Below are 14,941 nucleotides of genomic sequence, written 5' to 3'. Positions count from 1 at the left end.
AGTACTACTTAGAATATAATCTGAATACCTCAGATAGTAATGATAAATCTACCCGTTCCAACACTTATTATATAAATCTTAAAAATAGGCATGTGATAACAATTTTTTACCTGGCAGTAAAATACTTCTCGACCACGTATTTATATCTACTGAACACGTACGCTTAAATCATTGCAAGATACGATAAAGTGAGAACTTTACAGCATGCCATTTATAATGATCAAAGAGCATTTCAATGATATATTGAAATCTGATTTATATATCTAATGGCATTGCGTAATTTCAAATCTGGTACTCGCATAAACTTGAAACAAAGCCAAAGGAAATGGTTTGCCGAAAAGCCTACAAGTTCTACAATTTGTAGAACCCGATGTATCATCTTCCATCAGAAAAAAATCAAAGAAGGAACTAACCGCTAAAAAATAAGTCCATTTGCACTTTTTTTGACTAATTACTGATTACCACATTCCAGGTGGTAACAATAACCTGTTTTCAAGGATACACTCTTATAAATGTTATCATATAGCTATTAAAGATTCATAACCGGGTCTTTTACATCTGATGCTTCAGATAATGAGAGCGTTACAAATTGTGCTTCAATAAGAAGCGTGTTCATTTTTTTTCTATGACTTGAGATTGTGAAGAACACCATAACTTCGATCTGGCAGCTGAAGATAATGAATAAGTTAAGGTAAGCACTATTGACATCTACAAAGCGATGTTGATTACTGAAGAGAATTCTAACATGATCAATTTACCTAATATCATCAACTTTCAGAAAATGGGATCTCAACAACTGTTACAGAACTTCACGGGACAATAAATTTTACTTTTTCCAAGACATGCGATAATGAAACAATGTTGAGTTGAAACAAAATTCTATACGTAATAAAACCCTAATATTTGTATAAGAAGCTCTAGCAGACTCTATAATTCGACTTGAGTACTTAAAAAACCCTATATATTGTGATTAATAATACCGTAGTGTTCACACCACTGTCGCCCATGAATCATGATCCAAGGCAGTACATACTTATGTGTGCTCGAAGTAGTCCGTTACACGTACAAAATGAACTTGTCACGTGACTATCTAACCTTAGAAAACTGCTAGGAAGGTTGGCATAGAATGTAGGCAATCAGGGGACAGAATATAATTTTCACTCTTTTTTATATAAAATTTACTAATTAATAAATAAATACAGTAAATTTAATCTTATATCTTTCATTTCGCTGATTTCACCATTTATTGTATACGTTCTGAACTAGATTGAGTTTGTCATTGGTAAAGATGCTCGAGATGATATATGGCCGCGGTCTTTTCAAGCCTCATATAATAGCTCAGAAGTTCACCAAAAAAAAACTCGACGCACAAATAACTATAGTAGAACGATAATCGGCTATCGTCTATCCATCATTAGTATGGCATAGCGAGATTATTTTTTCACTCTATAAAAGGTTCTATCATACACGGTGTTTTAGATGACGCAAAACTTAAAACCAGTAGAACAAGATTCAATCTGTCGTCGTAAGTAGTGGAAGCTGAAGCCCCAGGATTGATAGCGTAATATAATCAATGAAAGACAACTTTTAAAACAAAGAAACTTTTTTTGGAATATTATGTAGAATTTTTTACTTCTTTCGGTGGACTCCCATATTCCTGAGAAGAACTTCTGGTATGTTCTACTTTTCTACTGCTATAGCCTTCATCAAAGGTGTCACCCCAGTAATTATCACAGAGTTCAAGAGAAATTCAAGACCATCACGTCCAGTTTAGATTTTGGTCTCGCCAAAGTATCGTCAGTTCTACCTTCTCCATTACTTCCCTCTATCGTCTCCCCCTACTTTTTGAATCTGATATTGTCAACAGAAAATAGTGGTTTTGAGGTCAATCTACAAGCACTGGTGATGCTGTCGTTTCTCTCCATGTCTACGCACAATTTCGAAGCAGTTACTCTAATTGAATTTTTAAAAGAATCAAGAGTTAAAACGTTGGAAGAAGGTGATCACCGTTAGTTGCGGTTGCTTGTTGTAAGGAAGGGTTTCTTGTTGTACCCATAAGGGAATTTTGGTGAGAATTGTTGGCAAAAGATGCATTTCATGCACCTGTATTAAGTTTGCTATTACTTCAGCCAAGAATTCCATCTGTCAGAGTAGTAGTTGAGCGGTCTATGTTAGAAGTCTTCAAAAAATCCAGCTTACAGAACCGCGATACACCAACACGGTGCATAACCTTGTCACTGAAATTTCTGTTCATCCAGATACGCCTGTTCGGCAGGTTGCGCTATTTCCTCTACCGCCGCTCCAAGAATTTAGACTCAATTACAAACAAGCAATTTGGCAAGTTCCCTGAAGAGAACTAATCGCAGTTTACATTCAACGATTGGACTTTTATGCAATAAAAAAATTTTGATTCTGCCTGGTAACAACGTCTTGATGGTCGCTTGTCCCACCTACATTCATTGCACCAATGCAGGTTCTCCAAATTCCTCCTATAGAAGTGAATCGGCCATATCAATCTCTATTGACATCAATCATCGCCATGAATCGAATAAAGAGTTGCCAAGCAATATCATTCGACTCTTCTTAACAAGCGAAGTACGGTAGTGAGGGGTTTCCACTGCTAATTCAAGGAATAGTAGTGACATCATAATGGAGCCTTATTTTCTCATTAGCAACGGTCAAGACGCGGCGCATATTTATGCACCGGTATTTTTTTTAGTTAGAACTTGATAACGGGAGAAATCGGAGGGACGCCATATATATTGGGAAATAGTTGTTTTTCTAACAGGCGATAAAATTCCATGCCGCATATAAGGGAATTAAAGTTAAAAAGCTAAAAGGCGAAAGGCCCTCCTTCCTACTCGGTTTTCTCGATGAGCTTTGATTGTGCTAACTTTATCGGTGTGATATGGCGCTCCCAAGCTAGGGGGTAAGACGGTTATCGCGGAGGCAAAGGACTTAACGACTCCACAGGTTACATAACGAATCACCACAAGGTGACTAAAGTTTGCTGCATAGCGGCTGTGCAGATCGATGTCATTAAAAGAGGGGACTACCGCTTGCAACAATATTATAGAGGGAATAGCAAACAGATTGCGTGCGATAAAGGATCATGATATGAAAATGCCATACGAGCTTGATCCATCATTTGGTAGCGCACATCCAAAGGCCTTTCTGAGTATCTTCGAGTCTTAATATCTTTGCATCTGTAACTGTTGGAATAAGTGACTACGACTATACACTTGCTCATATAAATTGGGGTAGGTGATGACGGGCATTCTTTAACATGATACTAATCAGAAGGGTGAACGGAAACATTCTTATGATGATACCAATTATACTGGAGTAGGTAAATTCGAATAGTAGGCTTTACTGCAGCAATAAGATAAAGATCTATTAATTGGCCGGAACTTAGTGTATAAGAAGATGAGCTATAACCAAAAACTTATCATAAATGTTCCGAATTATGTCTGAACCATTAAGTCTCATGCGACCAATCAGCGCGTGCTTATATACCTCTCTTGTATACATTAAGAAAGAACGGCTTATTATTAATTATTACAACTTACTAAACTACTAATTATCAACAAACAGTAATGAGTATGAATTTTGTGGCGATGGATTTGATTCAAAGAGATGTCGGTGAAGGTAGATTTAGAGTCCATCGACAGCAAGAAGTACTGGTCCTATAGTGTAGTGGTTATCACTTTCGGTTTTGATCCGGACAACCCCGGTTCGAATCCGGGTAGGACCTCTTTTTGGACCTTAACGACGACATATCTAGTGCTTTTTTTTTCTACTTTTTGGCTAGCCAATTTGCTTAATCGATATTTCCTTTGAGAAGTTTAAATCCCTTAAAGTCTTTTTCATTGTTGCTGCAGAAGGGATTTTCCATTCATCCTGGAATATGCACTGTTATTCCGCATTTCCTCGATCAATTTTAGCTTGTCTCCGTTCAACCCTCGTCGAGAAAACCAGACGCGCTGAGCACTACAACAAGTTACAAAGCAAAGGAGTGAGATAAAGCCGGCAAGGACAGACAGACAAACGCAAGTTGACTTAGTGAACGGGCACAGCGCACAATGACCAAGGACACCACGGATCTGAATGAGTATGCGGTGAGCTTCATGCCTTTCTATACCGAGTATCAAGGACCAACTGCCGAGCTGAAGGACTATACGTTTGGCGATACTATTTACTTCCGAGGGAAGGAGCTGCAGAGAGAGAAGCTCGCCACCGCTACTGCATGTGACTGCATGAGTGCTAAGCTCAGTAATGGCGCCATCCTCTCGGGAAATACAATAAATGGCAGGATAGTTGCAGTGAATAACTACGAGAGAGAAGGCAGCAATCGGAACGAATTGGCACGCTTGCAAGAATTGATCTCGCTCACCAATGTAATAAATCAATAAACGTAAACGTCAGTTTAAACATGATTCATACATAGCCACATCTATATAGCATAGATCTAGTATAAATTATTCATATGCGACTTCCGGGGCCGAAGCGTTATTGCCGATATTTGGTAGCCGATTCCGCTGGCTTTTTTTTTTTGAACGAGTTAAAAAACTTTCGTGACTGAATTTCTTCGTCACTGTTTTTGTTGATAATTTTTATCGTTTTTTACCTCGAGACTGAAAATAGTGCTCTGGATTTTGGCAACGATATCGCACCGCACGTTTAGCTCGATCAAACCTTATATAAATCTCTACCTTAAAAATATTTGTACATATATATATATATATATATATATAACGTAGTAAAATATCTGGATTGTGTTTCTCCGCGATTAATAGTTGTTAGATACAAAACAAAACATATAGAACCAAGTAAAACAATATAACAATAAAAGATGACAATTAAGGAACATAAAGTGGTTCATGAAGCTCACAACATAAAAGCTCTTAAAGCTCCTCAACATTTCTACAACAGCCAGCCTGGTAAGGGTTATGTTACTGATATGCAACAGTATCAAGAAATGTATCAAGAATCCATCAATGAGCCTGAAAAATTCTTTGACAAGATGGCCAAGGAATATTTGCATTGGGACGCTCCATACAGCAAAGTCAAATCCGGCTCTTTGAACAATGGTGACGTTGCCTGGTTTTTAAATGGTAAACTAAATGCCTCTTACAATTGTGTTGACAGACATGCCTTTGCTAATCCAGACAAGCCTGCTTTGATCTACGAAGCTGATGATGAATCTGATAATAAGATTATCACCTTTGGTGAATTACTAAGAAAAGTTTCACAAATTGCCGGTGTCTTGAAAAGTTGGGGTGTTAAAAAAGGTGACACCGTAGCTATCTATTTACCAATGATTCCTGAGGCAGTTATTGCTATGTTGGCCGTCGCTCGTATTGGTGCTATCCATTCAGTAGTTTTTGCTGGGTTCTCCGCTGGTTCGTTGAAAGATCGTGTCGTTGACGCCAATTCCAAGGTCGTAATCACTTGCGATGAAGGTAAGAGAGGTGGTAAAACCATTAATACGAAGAAGATTGTTGACGAAGGTTTAAACGGTGTCGATTTGGTCTCCCGCATCTTGGTTTTCCAGAGAACTGGTACCGAAGGTGTCCCAATGAAAGCTGGTAGAGATTTCTGGTGGCACGAAGAAGCTGCTAAGCAAAGAACATACCTACCTCCTGTCTCATGCGATGCTGAAGATCCCTTATTTCTACTGTACACATCGGGTTCCACTGGTTCTCCAAAGGGTGTCGTGCATACCACTGGTGGTTACTTACTAGGTGCCGCTTTAACGACCAGGTACGTTTTCGACATTCACCCAGAAGATGTACTTTTCACTGCGGGTGATGTCGGCTGGATCACTGGTCACACCTATGCCCTTTATGGTCCATTAACTTTGGGTACCGCAACAATTATTTTCGAATCCACTCCTGCTTACCCAGATTATGGTAGATACTGGAGAATCATTCAACGTCATAAGGCTACCCATTTCTATGTGGCTCCAACCGCCTTAAGATTAATCAAACGCGTAGGTGAAGCTGAAATTGCAAAATATGATACCTCTTCGTTACGTGTATTGGGTTCGGTCGGTGAACCAATATCTCCAGACTTATGGGAATGGTATCACGACAAAGTGGGTAACAAAAACTGTGTCATTTGTGACACCATGTGGCAAACAGAGTCCGGTTCTCATTTGATTGCTCCTTTGGCAGGTGCTGTCCCAACAAAGCCTGGTTCTGCCACTGTACCATTTTTTGGTATCAACGCTTGTATCATTGACCCCGTGACAGGTGTAGAATTAGAAGGTAATGACGTCGAAGGTGTCCTTGCCGTTAAATCTTCGTGGCCATCCATGGCTAGATCGGTTTGGAACCACCACGACCGTTATATGGATACTTACTTAAAACCTTATCCTGGTCACTATTTTACAGGTGACGGTGCCGGTAGAGACCACGATGGTTACTACTGGATCAGAGGCAGAGTTGACGACGTTGTAAATGTTTCCGGTCATAGGCTATCCACGTCAGAAATCGAAGCATCCATTTCTAACCATGAAAACGTCTCAGAGGCTGCTGTCGTCGGTATCCCAGATGAATTGACCGGTCAAACCGTCGTTGCATACGTTTCACTAAAGGATGGTTATCTACAAAACAACGCCGCTGAAGGCGATGCAGAACATATTACACCAGATAATTTACGTAGAGAATTAATTCTCCAAGTCAGAGGTGAAATTGGTCCCTTCGCTTCTCCAAAGACTATTATTTTAGTAAGAGACCTGCCAAGAACAAGGTCAGGCAAGATTATGAGAAGAGTTCTAAGAAAGGTTGCTTCTAACGAGGCCGAACAATTAGGTGATCTAACCACTTTGGCTAACTCAGAAGTTGTCCCTGCTATCATTTCTGCCGTAGAGAATCAATTTTTCTCTCAAAAAAAGAAATAAACTTCGAAAATGAGGAAAACTTCATAATGAAATAGAAAATTCCCGTCTTTTCCTTTTCTTCATTTTTCAATTTTGCTCTATTCAGTTATAAGAAATTATTTATCCATCAGTTCAATATACAGAATGTTTTACTGATCAGCTAAGAAAGCGAAAATATAAAGACTTTATGCACTTGGTAATAGACATGCATATATATATATATATATATATATACATTTTTTTGCGCAAGCTATTATATATATTAGTTAAATCCAAATACAATCTAGTTTCCGTACACAGTCTACTCCTTTCATCCGTACCGAATTAGTAGGAGAATGTTACTTTGACCAGGGTTAAAGGGATATTACCGCTCAAAAAAACTTGACTTTAGTCGAATAATATATCCAATAAGCTGCTACTCACTAGGAGCCCGCCTGCAAACTAAACGGGCGTGAACTAAGCCAGAAGCTTCTTCGAGAAAATTTTTAGTACGGTCCAAATGAAATTTACATGAAAAGTCAGAAGCGCCTGAGGCTCATGTTGCGCAACGTTCCGCGGATATTCCGCGGCGCAATTTGGCACAAAACTAAGGAGAAAGATTGCACCATCGGTGTTATAAAAAATTCGGCATATTGTCTTCATCTAAGGGAGCGCACATCGAGAAACTGGTAAGGTATATCTTATTCTATTCCCCCTGGTGTATCTTATTTTATTTTCGTTGTATACCTGGTTTCTTAGGTAAGTTTTTACCTATAAAGTTAGTCATATTTACTCCAAGGCCGTAGCATATAAGAGAAGGAGAAACCCAGTGCGAGGGCTTATTTAGCTCGTCTTCTCTGATGTATAATGTTATAACTCTATATGTGGTTTAATCAAGGAAGAAAAAGTGTGCCATATTTTGTATGCCGGAATAATTTCTTGAAATTTCAACAAAAAAACCGAGATGTCTATTACTCTGGGTGCTGCAATCTACATTGCTCTGAAACCCATATTTAAGATATATACCATCATGTTTGTTGGCTATTTACTGGCCAAGTTCGATATTGTTTCCATGGAAAATGCCAAAGGTATATCAAATATGGTCGTTAACGCAATTCTACCTTGCTTAACGTTTAATAAAATTGTGTCCAATATTTCATGGAGGGATATTAAGGAGATTGGAGTGATAATACTTTCTGCTTTCATTCTGTTCTTTATAGGCGCCACAGGCGCCCTATTTACTACATTTGCTACAACAGTTCCTAAGAAATTTTTTTGGGGTCTTATATTCGCGGGCTTCTTCCCAAACATATCAGATTTACCTATTGCTTACATACAAAGCATGGGTAATGGCTCTATCTTCACCGCTGATGAAGCTGAAAAAGGTGTCGCTTATTCATGTATTTTTTTATTTATTCAAAGCTTCCTAATGATGAATTTTGGGATGTGGAGGGTGGTTGGACTGGATTTTAGACATACAAAAAAGCCAGATGGTGAAAGTCTTTCTCGGGCAGCAAGCCCTTCTAACGAGTACAAATTTACTGGCATTCCAGAATCACCAAGTATTACACATCCATCGAATACTTACCAATCCGAGGATAGGAGAAGTAACAGCGATTTATCTTTTAACTCGATCACTACAAATGATATGGGATCACGAGCATACTGTGAAAGCCCAACTGGCTACATCAAACCGTACAAGGGCTCAACTCTTCGAAATTCGAATGACGGATCTTTTAAATTCAAAAATAATCTGGCACATACTGAAATATGCAGAGTTTCTTCATCTTATTCCAGCCCTGGTGCCCTTGAGATGTCGAGAATAGAAAACAATTGCTTGCCACACAGCCTTGCATCAATGCACAAGAGAGAGGGCAGCTCCATAGGACAAAGAAGCCAAGCCATGAACGAGTTGATTTCTAAATACAGCGCTGCTGACAAAATAAGACATGGGGAATTAGATCTATCCAGACCACTTTCCTTGACAGAGGAAGTGGGCAGCAAGAATGCAAATATTGGCAATGCTTCTACAAACACTACTGATGAAGAATTCAGCAATATCGACAACTGCACTAGTAACTGTCACAACGAGAAGCATAATATATCTGCGATTCTAGAAAGATACAATCTTAGATGGTTACAATACTTTATAATAAATTGCCTGAGGCCAGCGTCCCTGGGGGCAATACTAGGTATTGTATGCGCATTAATTCCGTGGGTTAAAGCATGCTTTGTATCAACATATGTTCATGTTCATAAGGCACCTGACGGAGAGCCCGTTCTGAATTTTTTAATGGATTTTACGGAATATATTGGAAATGCTTGCGTTCCATTGGGTCTTTTATTACTGGGTGGTACTTTAGCGAGATTGGAAATCAAATCACTGCCACCTGGATTTATCAAATCCGCATTATTGATGACGTGCTGTCGTTTAATTGTTATTCCTATTATTGGTGTCCTCTGGGTAAATAAACTGTACTCAATCAATTGGTTAGATACGCGCATAGGAAAATTTGATATGATATTGACATGGTCCATGCCTAGCGCCACTGCTCAAGTATATTTCACGGCCTTTTATACGCCTGCGTGTGGTGACCATATTCAAATGAACTGTTTATCGGTCTTATTTGTCATACAGTACGCAGTTCTTTTCATCACTGTGGCGTTCATCGTCACCTACACTCTTAAGGTTGATTTAAAAGTTTGATTATGTTTGTAGGTATATAAGCATCTATAGTAGTTGCTTATAGAAATTTATATATTCGTTTTTTCTTATCAAGTGATAAAAAGTATTCGCTTGTTTATTATTCATTTTTTTCTTTTTTGAACAAGATGGGATGGATTAAGTGGGGAACTCGCGTGACTTTATTTGAAATAGCCCAATGAACCTATTGTTGATGTAGGGAAAGCTTCGCAAATTAATAGGGAAATCGTGATGACATTGAGTTAAAATATAATGCTAGGTTCTAAGCAGCTAATAGAGAACTTAATAAGATTTAAATTCCACAAGACACCATACACATGGAGCTCAGTTTGGCCTTTCAAAAGGAATTCGGCGGTAATAGTATTATTGTTTATTGGCATGAAAGGCGAATTACGTGTGCTTTTGACTAAACGTTCAAGAACATTAAGAAGCTTCTCAGGTGATGTCTCATTCCCGGGGGGTAAAGCTGATTATATTCAAGAAACGTTTGAAAATGTAGCCAGGAGGGAAGCTGAAGAGGAAATTGGATTACCACGTGATTCTGAGATCTTACATAAGGAGTTTGGGATGAGATTGGATAATTTAGTCATGGATATGCCATGCTACCTATCGAGGACGTTTTTGAGTGTTAAGCCAATTGTCTGCTTCCTTTACAAGGATAAATTAGAAAAAAATGAAGATAAATACAAAGTTCCCTTAGATATTCGTAAGTTTTTTGGTAAGCTGAATCCCGGAGAAACGTCATCTTTATTCTCTGTGCCACTTAACGATTTAATTGTGCATCTTTTACCCAGGAATGATGAGAATGTAAAAAATTATCGGGCAGAGTATTTTGAACGTAAAGAGTATAAACTTAATTGGGGTGGAATAAAATGGTTAATCATGCATTACCACTTCCATGTGGCAAATAATAACGAAATGCCATGGTTACAAATCATAGAAGACTTATCTAGTTCAGATGAAGATGCTGGTGACGGGGCAATCTTCAGATTCAGGGATCTTTGGGGATTGACATGTAAAATTCTATTTGACGTTTCATGTGTAGCTAATGGATTAATTGATGACAAGATGAAAAGAGAATTAGGCCATGAAGATTTGATAGTTGGGCTGTATGATTATGGAAATCAGATGCAACCAAGTGGAAGAAGTGAGTGGGAAGTAGGAATGATAAATGGTGACAAGAACTTAAAATATAGCGATGTGATTCCTGAATATTTTATGAAACATCTGATAGGACGTCGGCCGTTATGGTGAGAGTGAGCCATGAATTCAAATATTGCCGGAAAATATCCTTAGCGGGAAAGTAGTAAGAAACAACACCTGTGACATTTATCACAGACACTCAAGAAAAGAATAATAGTGTATGATATTATAGTGAATAATATTAAACCGCCCAAAAGTCATGAATAATGAAGCGCTATACAAAGAATACTTTATGTACATATATTCTAATAAAAGTAAATAAATGGAAATTAAAGTAATTTATTTTCTATCGCTTGAACAAAATGGTGTCATATTCTCGATTGGATGTCAACCCAGGTTTTTTTTTGGTTTGCTAGTACGATCATCATCACTTGCAAATTATATAGTAAATAACCAATTAAAATAATAATAGTAATAGAAACAGAAAGTAGAAACACTCTTATTGGATCCTTTCAGTTGGAATTATTTATATATAAGGTTTAAGCCAAAGATGGCAAGTTAGAAACGTCAATGTTACGGTTCTTTTGAACAGTGTTAGCAGAGCTAGCAGAGTTGGCAGAGTTAGGATTGTTGCTGCCCTTTCTGACGGTTCTTCCACCACGACGGTTGTTGAAAGTGGTGTTTCTGCTGTTGTTGTTATTGTTGTTGTTTCTGTCACCAAAGTTCTTTCTGGTGTTGGACTCAACAAAAGTGGCATCAAAGTCCAAATATTCCTTGGTCTTTAACTGCTTGGACTTAACATTCTTGACCTTGGTAGCTGGTGCGTAAGCTTCCTTTTCAGCAGCTTCGATTTTTTCAGCGTTTAATTCAACCTTCTTAGCTTCTGGAACCTTGTTAAATTGGTTGCTGGCTTGTTGATTCAAGTAGTCTTGTAAAGACAATTGAGTGGTCTTTGCCTTAGCGGCGTCTTCAGCATCTTCAACGTCTTCAGCAATTTCAGCAGCAGCATCGGCTTGAGCTTCCTTTTCAGCACTCAACTCCTTCTTGTCATCACCCCAGCCTTGGTTAACCTTCTTCTTGGTGTCAGTCTTACCAGTTCTAGAATGACGGTCAGTGGCCTTTCTGGTGTTTGGCTTCTTGGTTGCGGCAGAGTCAGTGACATCTTTTGATTTGTTGTTTCTTCTACCGGAAGCCTTGTCTCTGATAGCACCTTCATTTCCGGAAGGTCTTGGTCTGTTCTTTCTAGCCTTGGATGGATCAGCAGATGGAGGTGGGACGTCAGCCTTCTTTGAGGAAGTGCTGCTCTTGACGATTTCCTTTGGTGGCAAAACCACGACGTCAGCGTCTTCGACGTCATTACCTAACAAATCAAATGGGTTGGACATTGAGAATAAAAAATGTGTATGCTTTCTTGGTCTATTTCTACTTCACCTCTAAAGAATACTGTGGGGGGAAGAGAATTTTGCAAAGAAGAAACTTCTAATATAAAAACTACGAAAAAGAGAAAAAAACTTCTACAATGAAGCAAGCAAACAAGCAAAGCAAGCCAAAGAAGGAAAAGACTAAAGGGATACTAACTCAGAACCAAAGATTATTCAAGGGAAATACCATATATTTTTTCTACTCAGTTAGGGCTTTCTCTACGCAGCGATGATATCAAATTGAAAAAAAATTTCTTTTTGCGTTGCTGCGAACTTCTGGGAACGCCTTCCATTCCAATAATTTCACATTATATTTTATCTTTCCGAACGAATGTATTACCCTACTTTGCGTTGATGCGTTGATAGCGCCGTGTTAAGTACGGCTGATTGTATTGTCACGTGTACTTGAACTGCTTTAAGCGGAGCATGATTTTTTTGCTTTTTGAGATAATAAGGGGATGATGGTGAATCAGAGAGTGAGGAGGAGGCAAATTTGAGTAAAGAACGCTATCACAATATTATTCACAGAAAGTTTGGTAATCAAGCAATAACGACAAGATCAGATCAAGCAGCAAAAAATACTAATAACTCACGAAACGTACGATCTAAAGAATGACAATTGATGGTACGAGGCAATCTAAGGAGGCTCTACAAGATGAACGGTTAAATACTGGGTCTGATAAGATCTATCAAAACTATATGATGCCCGCTTTGGAACTTTACGATGCGAAGGTCTCTATAAATCATTGGCAATTACGGGATTGTATCAAGCCAAGTTCAACGAACCAGAGTAAACTGTATTATATCTATGATCATTCGATAAGAGTACTGAATACAGATTCCTCCGCTTTGAGGTCCCCAGTAAGGCGACATCATTCTATTCAGCCGAAAAATAGTTTCAAGAGCTCTATATTAAAGGGATCAGCAAAGAGTGCCAACACAACAGGCTCATTCATCTCCAAAAATTTACACGTTCCCTCTGAAAAATTGGTGGAGTTTAACTTCAAGCCGAGATGTTTCACTGAATTAAACGGGCTGACCGTTTGTGGTGGGCTCATTGGTTCTGATGATAAAGGATTTCCCTCTAATTGGAATCACTTAACTCAAGACGCAAACGTTTCACTGCCTCCGCCTTCTCAACCGATCAATATTTCCAAAAACATTAGTTTCCCCATAAACTCTCATTATTCAAACCCTAACATTTGGAAGGGTATTGTAGAGTTTTACAATCAAGAAACCGACACGATGATGACATTCACGTTGGGTCAGTTCATCAATAACTGTGTCACGCTTTATGACAGGTCCACTACACAGTTTGACCTTTTCGCCTGCAATAACGATGGACATCTTTATCAATGCGACGTGAGTAACAGAGATGTAACGCTAGTGAAGCGTTACGCGGATTTAAAGTTTCCTTTGAATAACGCTTCTCTATCACATGACGGCCAAACTATGGTGGTATCTGGCGATTCAAATAAATTTGCCGTCTATAACCAAAATGAATTAACTAACCAATTTTCCTTACACTATGACAATCATCCCTCTTGGGGTAGTTCTTCGCATCGCATTAGGAGAATACCACGATTTGCATTGCCTGATGAATCAGAGTGTGTTGAGAATATATATGAAGCGCCAAACTCAGATCATGGGTTTTATAATTGCTTTTCAGAGAACGACTTGCAATTTGCGACTGTATTCCAAAATGGCACCTGCTCAATCTATGATGTTAGAAACATGGCTGTTCCTATGGCAGAGATTAGCTCAACAAGGCCACATTCTCATAACGGTGCATTTAGAGTCTGTAGGTTTAGTTACGGACTCGACGATTTACTATTCATTTCTGAACACCAAGGTAGAGTGCATGTTGTAGACACAAGAAATTATGTTAATCATCAAGTTATTGTAGTCCCTGATAAAGTCAACATGGAATACATAAATGAGCAGAATCATAATTTAAACCCCAAAGGCAATTTAAACAACGAAATTACTGCTACTAACAATAGCAAAGATGATTCTCAATTTACTGAAGGAACGGATCATCGTTCTTTGTCAAGAAGAAGGTTTTCATTGCCTTCTTTACCATATGCATCCACAGAACCATGGATAACAATGGCCCAAAGAATCCCAAGAAAGTATTTGGAACCACAAATTTTACCGTTTCCGAAAGTTATGGACCAAATTAGTAACGAGTCGATTCTGTTTTCTTCTCCGCGTAACCCATCAAATGACACATCTCATTCAAATAAAAGACGGTGTTCATTTAGAGTAAGGAGAGTATCGACATCAGTTCCAAGCGCTAATTCTTCTAATGGCCAAGTCAACCTTGGTTCACCTATCACAGGTTCTACCGCAACTTCATCTTCAGTTTCTGCACCTCAAAATTTGATTGACCCCTTGATCCTTTCTCATCAGCAAGCACATAATGACGTCTTTGAGGATGACGAATATTATGAGGTTTACAATGACGTTCATTCGACATACCGTGTTTCTTCAGACTATCCTAGCTTTTCACCAAGAGCTTTTGACAGTTTCTTAAGGCCACCTTCAACGCCCGACTTACCGTCAGATGATGACAATTTTACTACAAATAATAGAAATAACAGAAGTACATCAAATGTTTTGAGAAGGGCAGTGGTTTCAACCCAAGAAAATAACGAATTTTTAGAGGAAAACAATATATCAGGTATTGATTGGGTTGAAGACAGAAATGGTAGTTCTCTGATTATAGGTACGGATTATGGTATCATGAGGTGGAATATCAATTCATGGGCAAGAAGAAGTTTTTCTAGTTATGATTTATGTTGAGCTTCT

At 38.6% G+C, this 14,941-nt stretch overlaps 6 protein-coding genes and 1 non-coding gene across 7 annotated transcripts; 6 read left to right on the top strand and 1 right to left on the bottom strand.

The window, feature by feature from the left end:
• The first annotated feature begins 3,682 nt into the window (after positions 1-3,682).
• Positions 3,683-3,754, top strand: Skdi_12.trna6Q. Its single transcript has one exon. It is a non-coding gene; the product is annotated as a tRNA-Gln (tRNA).
• A 328-nt stretch (positions 3,755-4,082) lies between these two features.
• On the top strand, positions 4,083-4,412 carry RNH203 (Rnh203p; the record flags this gene model as incomplete). The annotated part of the gene is made up of 1 exon (XM_056229783.1): positions 4,083-4,412. The coding sequence occupies one exon, from the start codon at positions 4,083-4,085 to the stop codon at positions 4,410-4,412; it is 330 nt and encodes a 109-aa protein (XP_056083767.1).
• A 440-nt stretch (positions 4,413-4,852) lies between these two features.
• ACS2 (acetate--CoA ligase ACS2) lies at positions 4,853-6,904 on the top strand (the record flags this gene model as incomplete). Its single annotated transcript, XM_056229782.1, has 1 exon — positions 4,853-6,904. The coding sequence occupies one exon, from the start codon at positions 4,853-4,855 to the stop codon at positions 6,902-6,904; it is 2,052 nt and encodes a 683-aa protein (XP_056083766.1).
• A 922-nt stretch (positions 6,905-7,826) lies between these two features.
• Positions 7,827-9,569, top strand: SKDI12G1980 (uncharacterized protein; the record flags this gene model as incomplete). The annotated part of the gene is made up of 1 exon (XM_056229780.1): positions 7,827-9,569. The coding sequence occupies one exon, from the start codon at positions 7,827-7,829 to the stop codon at positions 9,567-9,569; it is 1,743 nt and encodes a 580-aa protein (XP_056083765.1).
• A 249-nt stretch (positions 9,570-9,818) lies between these two features.
• Positions 9,819-10,820, top strand: PCD1 (8-oxo-dGTP diphosphatase; the record flags this gene model as incomplete). Its single annotated transcript, XM_056229779.1, has 1 exon — positions 9,819-10,820. The coding sequence occupies one exon, from the start codon at positions 9,819-9,821 to the stop codon at positions 10,818-10,820; it is 1,002 nt and encodes a 333-aa protein (XP_056083764.1).
• Positions 10,821-11,248: 428 nt separating this feature from the next.
• On the bottom strand, positions 11,249-12,094 carry STM1 (Stm1p; the record flags this gene model as incomplete). Its single annotated transcript, XM_056229778.1, has 1 exon — positions 11,249-12,094. One exon carries the CDS (start codon positions 12,092-12,094, stop codon positions 11,249-11,251), a length of 846 nt encoding a protein of 281 aa, XP_056083763.1.
• A 648-nt stretch (positions 12,095-12,742) lies between these two features.
• GID11 (Gid11p) lies at positions 12,743-14,935 on the top strand (the record flags this gene model as incomplete). Its single annotated transcript, XM_056229777.1, has 1 exon — positions 12,743-14,935. The coding sequence occupies one exon, from the start codon at positions 12,743-12,745 to the stop codon at positions 14,933-14,935; it is 2,193 nt and encodes a 730-aa protein (XP_056083762.1).
• Positions 14,936-14,941: the final 6 nt, after the last annotated feature.

This window comes from Saccharomyces kudriavzevii (assembly GCF_947243775.1).
Source record: "Saccharomyces kudriavzevii IFO 1802 strain IFO1802 genome assembly, chromosome: 12".
NCBI lineage: Eukaryota > Fungi > Ascomycota > Saccharomycetes > Saccharomycetales > Saccharomycetaceae > Saccharomyces > Saccharomyces kudriavzevii.
The sequence above is the reverse complement of the archived record's forward strand: the minus strand, read 5'-3'. Positions and strand labels throughout refer to the sequence as shown.